Source organism: Cynoglossus semilaevis, chromosome 12, assembly GCF_000523025.1.
Source record: "Cynoglossus semilaevis isolate Cse_v1.0 chromosome 12, Cse_v1.0, whole genome shotgun sequence".
Classification (NCBI taxonomy): domain Eukaryota; kingdom Metazoa; phylum Chordata; class Actinopteri; order Pleuronectiformes; family Cynoglossidae; genus Cynoglossus; species Cynoglossus semilaevis.
Window position 1 is genome coordinate 1,389,886 of NC_024318.1, and position 8,783 is coordinate 1,398,668.

Consider the following 8,783-nt stretch of genomic DNA (forward strand, 5'->3'; position numbering starts at 1 on the left):
CCTCATTTTACACATTAAAAAGTATTAGTAAGAAATAAAACCCAAAAACTTTTTGAACCGCAGTCGCGTCTGGACGTGACGCAGCAGCGCAGCTGCTTCAAACGGCTGCAGAGATCGTGTGCGCCGCGTTTTTTGGCGCAGAAGCGGATTATTCCGCTCTGCTCCCCTGTGACTGCTGCGTGTTTTTTTAAATTAAAATGTGGCGTTCTGGGGCTTTTCTGCGCGTGCGTGCGTGCGTGTGTTTGTGTGTGATTTGAGGTTTTCGGTTCTTTTGAGAAAGATTAAACAAATCACTGTTGAGGAGTGGTGGCGATTTTTTTGGTTTTGCGTCGAGACAAAATAGATGATAAAATGTAAAAAATAAAATAAAATAAAAATGTTTGTTTTACAGGGAATCCTCCTGTAATTTTGTTTTCAAACTCAGGGCTGGAGGAGGAGGAGGAGGAGGAGGAGGTGGCGGCAGCTCGGAGCCTCCTCTCTCCATCCCTGCAGCAGCGGCAGCTTCTTCAGCCTCTCGTCCCTGATTTAAGCAGGAAAATGGGCTGTGACAGCCGACGTCCTCCACGGCCTTTGAAATACATTAAAATTAATTTGCTGCCGCTTTTCATCTCGGGCCCCGGTCTGTGGGACGCGCGTTACGCACGACACGTCCCCCGAGGCGCGTTATTGTGGCGCGTTTAAGGCGTAAACTGGAGAAGAAAAGCAAAACGTTTGGCCCGCCGTCTACACTGTGTGTGTGTGTGTGTGTGTGTGTGTGTGTGTGACCTCATCACCTGTCACCTCCAAATTGATTCAGAGTCTTTGCACAAATAGATCTTTTATTTTCCAGCCTTTTAAAAAACACAGTTTGATCGAGAAACGTCGGATTATTTCAGAATATAAATGTATTTTATAAATTATTAATCCAGGTTTTAGGTTGGAAACATATGAACATATAATGATGTTTAAATAGTAGAATTAATTATTTGCAGTTGTTTTATTTAAAAAGACTCTGAAGAGCTGGAAGTAGAAAGGTGAATTAAAAACATTTTCCTTTAAAAATAAACGAATCTAAACCTTGACACATATAAAAGTTCCGGGTGAAATAACCACGTACCAGAGTGGTTTTGTGCTCGGTTAAAGCTCGTGTTCTGTGGGTTTGTGTAAATGAAATAAAAAAATAATGAGTGATTACGAGGTTCGGAGTGAATGGAAGAAGAAATCAGGTGTCTTACCTCCGTGTCCTCGCTCTCCGTCCTCTCAACTTTCTGTCGCTGAGGTGTAAAACATTACAAGTCACTGCTGCGGTTACGGCTGAACACGCAGCGGTGGTTCGGCTCGGCTCAGCTCGGCTCCTGGGCAGCCGCGGCTCCTGCAGCTGACTGGATTATCTCCTTCTTCTTCTTCTTCTTCTTCCATGTCTCCTGGCCTCAGCTCACCTCACAGGTTGCTGTTCGGAGCTGCTCGGCCTCAGAACCCGAACTCTGCGCCCCTCGGAGCCTCGGTGTTCGTCTGCAGCCGCGGTTCTCCCACAGCTCCAGTGTTTTTCCTGCATCTTGGTTTTAATAAGCACCGACAACATCCCAACAAGGCAGATCCCCGCAGATCCAATCCTGCGGCTGAAGCAGGGACAAAACTTTTCCCCCTCCTCTCCTCCTCTCTCCTCTCCTCTGCGCGCTCCTCTCTTCTCCCTAATCCCAGGCTTTACCAGCTCAGCATTAAGAAAATTCAACTGCAATTTGGGATTAGACAAAATACTCTTATTACAAAAGCTCGGTGCAACTTGATAACTTGATACTTGTTCGGGGCTTTATCTGAGGCTTTTACTCCCATCCAGAGGAGAGGAGGAGGAGGAGGAGGAAGAAAACACCAAATGTTGGAGACTTTGGTTTTGTCAGGAACATATTTGATGAATGGATTTTGTGCATAATTTACCAGAGTCTGTGTGCGTGCGCGTGCGCGCGCTGGGCTGAAGGTATTTCGGCCTTTAGAACACGTGCACGGTCGGAGCTCAGGTGGATTTGAACACCTGCTCACTTTAAAAATACCTTTTATTTGTACGTTTTTATTAAGTAACTGCTGTTTATTTAAAAGGCTTAGCATGTAGCATGTAGCACCCAGTGGTAGGTACATGGATGTTAGCCTCCAGCTAGTCAAACATGATGGTCCAACATGGAGCCTTCCTCACAGAAGACCTCCAGATGTCGAGGTTCGTTCCACTTGTATTTCCCAAAACACACCAGAAGGGGAAACCAGGGCGTAATATGAGGCTAATAAGAGGCCAATAAGAGGCTAATAGGAGGCTATTAAGAGGCTAATAAAAGGCTAGGCTAAGACTCGTCAGGTGTAGAAGAAGAAAGTTTGAAACCAAGATGGCCGCTCGTCAGGTCCAGGGTGAGTAAAAGCTTTTTTTTTTTAATTCGTTTTGTCTCTTTGTTCCGTTTATTTTATCAGTTTTAGGAAATAGATTTATTGACATTCATGTTACATATGTGTCAGAAGCCTAACGTCTGAAAAGAAAGAACCGCCAAGAAAGTTCTAGTTCTGCAGTGTCAGTTGGAGTTGTAGTTCGAGTTCAACTTGTTTTGTTTTGTCTAATTCTAGTTAAAATACTTTGTTAAAATTCTACTTATAGTTATGGTTCCACTTCTTATTCATATTCCAATATTAATTCGAGTTCTAGTTTAGGATTTTGGCAAATACTGGACACAAACCTACAGTATTTGATGTTAATCTACATTTATACATTACAACTATAAAGTGATAAAATGAGACAAATAACACGGACATTGTTGTTTAAATGTCACTGTTTATTACATCATTTCCTGTTACGTATTTGTCAACTTATTGCTTCTCAAACGGCTTATTAATTTAAATGTTTATTCCTTCAGAAATGACTCTCAACGTTTGCTCTGTACTTTAAGTAAAATATGATATGATTGTATCATTAAAAGAGACGGGAAGGAAGGGTCCTGAAGCCGCTGTCTCCTCAAATGCCTGTGGTTTGGACTAGAACTGTGCGTTTCCTCCGTCAGTCAACAGTCAGGCAGCAGCTCATTATCCAGGATCAATTAAACAAATCAAACTAAATTTCAGTGATCCGGATCAATTAAACAAATCAAACTAAATTTGATATCCAGGCACCTCCTCTCTCCTCCTCTCTCCTCCTCCACTACTGACGTCAGTGTGACTTCTATCATCAGCCTGACCTTTGTCTTGTGTGTAAAAGCGCTTCTTAACTCATTTGTTGAGCAGTTCAGGTGCGTTCACGTACTCGTCACTCTCTTCGGTGTCTCCAGGCCTAAACTAACAAACTCTAACGTCACTCTATATTATGTATTTCCTGTAACATTCGGGTTTTTTTACGGACATTGTGTTGCCTTTGTGAGTATTATGATGCGTTCACGGCCTCCACTCCAAACCTCCATCATCATATTGATGTCAGTTTCTCTGTGAAAGTGCTCTCCCGTCTGACTTTTCAAGTCCCATCTGCCTCCACTTCGAATCCCCTCCTCCACACACAAGGACGCGCGCGCGCACATGCACATGCACCCCCACACGTACGAACTTTGATTTTTTTTTATTTTTTGTTATGGCTCCATTAACGTTAAATGATGAAAACTAACTTGGACCCAGTGTTTAGAACACTGGATTTTTTTATAATATTTTGTTCAATGTTTAGAACACTGGATTTTTTTATAATTTTTTTGCTCAATTTTTTTTTTTTCAGATTTGTCCAAATAAACGGCGCAAAAAGAAATTTGAGTTTCAAATAAATCATTGTGACTGTATGGTGGCGCACAGTTATTTATTCTATAAATAAATATGACATTTTAATTAATTAATTAAATTAAGAAATTATACACACCTTACTTAACAAATACTTTTAACAAATGTGTATAAAGACCCAAAGGCGTATGAGCAAATTAAATAAACAACACACGAACATTTCCACGGACCTATTTATGGACCGCAACCCAGCCTTTGGATGCAACGTTAACCTTAGAAACTCAACACGAAAATAAAAGATTCTGTGTCTTTAAGACTAGGTTCCAGTGGTGACTAGTGGACGAGGCACACACACACACACACACACACACCGAAAATTAGGTCTCTTTCAGCTTTCGGCCTCATGTGCAGAAGTTGGTGTTTTCTTCTTGTGTTCTTCACACACACACACACACACAGGTTTTATTTAGTGTGTGTGGTTCGGTTAAAACAACATCATAAAAGATGAAGGGAATAAAAAGACGGGTTTGATTCCGCGGCAGGTTTTTTGCCTATTAAACTACTACGTCAACCATCGTTTAAATGTAATTTTAAATGGGGATTAGAGTTCATTAATATTCATGAAGCCCCTGTTTGTGTGTGCGTGTGTGTGTGTGTGTGTGTGTGTAGAGGCAGGGGGAGAGGACGGGTTGTATCGCGGGACGAATCAAAAACCCACGCATTAAACTTATTTTCCTTTTTATTTTCCATTTGTTGTTGTTGTTTTCTCCATTTCTGTTTAGTTCTTTATTCCGTTTGTGTTCAAAGACTGGGTCAGGAACCACAGATGGTCCGTGGGAGACTTTATTGGGGTCGTTAAAAATATTTCTAACATGTAGATATTTTTTAGATTTATTTTTAGAGTAGATGTTATTATTTTTTTTAAATATAGAAAATAAACTTAAAATCGCTGTACAGTCTACAAATCTTGTTAGCTAGCATGTAGCTCCAGAGTTTGTTTCTGTTTTTATCTTTAATATTTTAGTCTTATGTTGGACACGGCCCTATAAAGTTGACCTATAAAGCTAAAGTTAGTTCATATCAATAATTCCAATTATTTTCACTGAGAGAATCCTTTGTTATCTTTTGGTCTGTATGAAGAGTTGGGGAAACACCGCTTTAATCCCAGATTAAATCCCATTATTAATGAACACAGAGACTAAAAGCAAAAAGCAAGTGCGTGTCAGGCCTTTAATCAACGTCTTCACTCCTGTTGTTGAAGTACAAGATCTCCAATAAACAATTTAAAAACACAAAAAACACAAATAAATAAATAAATACAAAGATATGCAAATTAAATCACTATTTTTGAAAATAAATAAATAAATAGAAGAATTATAGTCATTGAAATATTAAACTTTTTTTATTTCCGGTAGTTATTACGTTTAAGTCAACAAAATGTCGCACGTGTGGTTTAAAAAAAAAAGTCTATTATTTCAAATTCTTTTCTTTTTTTCCCATTTGTAAATCTAGATTAATTCCCTTACGGACGAGATTATAATCTCGTACTCCTCTCCTTGTTGTGCTGTCACCATCATGTCCTCCGGGCTAATAATAAAAGACAAAACTCTTCCTGTGAGAGTGTCTACTTTTAATTTCTTTCCTCTTTCACGCGCGGCATCAGGGCGCACATCTGCGCCTGCAGCGTTTTCTCCTGCGGCCTCGCGGACGTTTCCAGTCTTGTTTTTTCCTTCACATGAGATTCGTCAGCTCTCAGGATCTTGCAGGACACGGGGAGAGGAGAAGGAGGAGTGCTAGAAGGAGTGGGAGGAGCCCACCCCGACCAGCCGCCTTCTGGCCGCCCCCATTGGTCGACTGCGCCGTCCGTCGGTGCCGTGACGCGCAGCCATTGGCTGTGACAGCGCGGACCCGCAGGTGTCCTGCGCTCTTAGAGGCGCGGGGCGGAGAGAAGGTGATCAATCTCCATCCGTCTCCATTAGAAATCACCTTCACACTCTGACAGTCGACGACACTCAGAAAGCAAATGAGTTTGATTTATTTGGCTGCAAAAACTGCCCAGAACCGCCGCAGCGAGGACGTGGTGACACCCGAGCGCCGGTGACCCGCCGCCCGCGTCTCTACCTCTTCTTCTGTCGCTACTTTTTCTCCGTGATGCTGCTCGGTTTTAACTCCGCCGTTTGTTTTTGACCCACTTTGCTGCTGTTGTTGCTGCTGCTGCTGCTGCTGCTGCTGCTCTGCCCCGCAGACTTCCTGCTGCCGCGGCTGGATATTTTAACACTGCTGCTCCTGTTGGCTGCGGGAGAGGGGGATTAAGGAGGACAATCAGGGTAAAGACAAACTTTCTACTTCTTTCTCTTCCGCAAAATAAGTAGTTTTTTACCCTCAGGCACAGACAGCGCCATACAAAAAAAAAGAAAAGAAAAAAGAAAAAAAGAAACACACCTATGACTTTTTCACGCGTTTCAGACAAAGTTTAAATGGTTGCCGCAGTAAAGTTACGTAAAGGTTCTTTACGGTAACTTTTATTTTCCTGTCATTTGAATTTCACACGTCCAGTTTTCAGAGTTTAAATAAATAAAACTTCCTGGTTTTCTTTTCTTTTCGTTTCTTTTTTTTCCGCCACTTTCTCCGTTTTAATGGAAACCAGTTGTGCATTAAAGCGTTCGGAGCCACTCGGCAGATAATTGGAGAGGCGTGTTTGGGTTTTTTTGTTAATTTCTGGCGCTGATAAGAGGCCCCTCTGAAACGCACTCTCTCCCCGGAGGTCTCATCTAAATTCTAATTGAGTTCATTTGCACCGAGGACTGGTCCGTTCTCTGCTTCAATACACGTTCGGCCAGTGATGGTCGGGTTTGGTTTGGTCAGTTAGGAGCGCATTGTTAAACTAATGTCGCTCCTTCACTGCCACTAATTTAATTCACACGCCTGGAGCTGCAGAGATGGAGATAATTCTGCAGCAGTGACTGAAACTCAGCCTGACCTGGTTTTATGGTTTATGGTTTTAAACAATCACAGAACCACCCTGAGCCTGTCTGGGTTAAAGTGACATAATTGGATGTTGTGTAGGTAAAAAAAAAGAAGGAAAAAATAGAGTCAAAGTAAAATACAGTTGAATAGACAAAAACACAAGTCATTTTTGAGTCTCAGTTAAATTAATTTCTTCTGCGCAGCTTCAGAGATGAACGGAATTTGCTACAAGTCGTAGTTGTTCTTGACAAATTAGTTTAATCCCGGTGTTAGTCTTTTAATCTAGTGATAATCCAGGAGTAAATAAATAATCTGCATTTTTTTCAGCGAGGTTTCGCACAACTAGATTGAACTTTTTAGTCTGACTGGAAACTATTACTAATTTTTAAAATCCAGACAAAATAACAACAAATTTGACCCTTAAATAATAACATTCTTTTTTTTAAAAAAATCTTTTTTTTTTATTCTTGTGATTGCTCAGTTATTTCACTGGTCCACAGGAGTCCAGTCCACGGTCCACGATCCACAGTCTTAAAAACCTAAAGTAGAGAAAAGTAGAAGGTTGTGTTCACGGAACTGCGATTCTGTAGGTTTTAACACTTCAACTCATTTTATTTTTAAATCAATTATCCATCTTTACATATTTGCCTTCGTGTGTGTGTTTGCGCAGTGCGGCTCCTCAAACACACACTCATTTACCTGCAGTTTGTTTGGTCAACTGGTTTGTTTTTTTTTTTTTGTGTTGTGCCTTTTATTTAAAACCAAAACATTTCAAGTTAAATGTAAATTGTTTGAAAAATAAAAAGATGTATTAAATTAATGTGTCAGAACCTCCTGCATTGTCGTTCTGGTCTAAATCTGATTTAAATCTGAAAAGAAAAATAATGTTTTTATAAATAATTAATGTGAAGATTAATGTTTTTCAAAATTCCAATATATGGGGCGTGTGTTGGTTTTTAAAAGTTTTAAAAAAATATAGCATTTAGCAAAAAGCACTGTGACGTAATCTTTTCTTTTCGTACATTTTGTAGCTAAATATTCAAAGGAAAAAGAGTGAGAAAAAAAATATCAAAGGGAGAAAAATATTTTAAAAATATATTGTCAGTATTACAAATGTATGTAATTATTTCACCGTGTTATTTGTTTTAAACTCCGTCCTGTGTTGAATGGATACGTGTTTAAACACACACTGTGATCAGTGAAGGGCGTGTTTGAATTCTTATTATTTTCGCCGGTGTCTGACTGGATTATCTTCACTGTCTCTCAGAGATTAAACCTCTTTGTTGGTGAAAATTATCACTTTACACTTTCTTCTTCTTCTTCTACTCTTTTTTGTTTTCTGCTCCTCTGAGGTTTTTGTGGCTGCAGCGGGATTTTTGCAGCCGTTTGACCCCAGTTATCCCCCTAAAACCCCTCAAATATTCCTGCAGGGATTTCAATTCGCCCATGGATTAAAACCAGGAGTTGATGCTGGATTAGATCGATAACTGTCTCTAGTTTAATGCATACAGGAAACAGACGGTATATTGTTAGGGTTTACGGTTATTATCGACGGTTTAACAACAACAGGAGCTTTGAAAACGATATATTAGAACATGTGAAATAGTCAAACTGCTTTACGGTCAAGTCTATTTTAGTTTTTTGTTTTTTTTTTCTGTGTCTGACCACATCTCCTTCCTCCACACCTGCAGTAACTTGGACACCCCTGCCCCGTCGCCAAGCTGCAGCACCGGGGGAAACCGAACCCTTGGCCTGAGCTGGAGCTGCGTGGAGCCGTGACCGCCTGTAGCATGATGTCCTACCTCAAACAGCCCCCATATGGCGTCAACGGCCTGGGGCTGAGCGGAGCTGCCATGGACCTGCTGCACCCGTCTGTGGGCTACCCAGGTACACACACACACACACACACACTCAGAGACACACACACACTCAGGGGATTGATTTTGTCCACACACACACACACACAAAATCACATTAAATTTCGTTAACAATTTAAAAAAACAAATGAAAAGAAACAAATAAATATCTGAATAATCTGATTAAATCCGTCAGATTAAATCCACATTCTGCCTCGTGCATGGCAGCAGGTTCAGCGGCATACAGTCCTG

General features: G+C 40.7%; 1 protein-coding gene across 1 annotated transcript in view; it reads left to right on the forward strand.

The window, feature by feature from the left end:
* Nucleotides 1–1,693: 1,693 nt before the first annotated feature.
* The window catches only part of otx1 (orthodenticle homeobox 1), a 13,505-nt gene continuing 6,415 nt past the window's right edge, over nt 1,694–8,783 (forward strand). The window contains exons 1-2 of the mRNA XM_025061089.1: nt 1,694–2,373; nt 8,367–8,562. Coding sequence (XP_024916857.1) covers nt 8,466–8,562 — 97 coding nt within the window. The 5' untranslated portion in view covers nt 1,694–2,373; nt 8,367–8,465. The remainder of the gene's footprint in view (nt 2,374–8,366; nt 8,563–8,783) is intronic.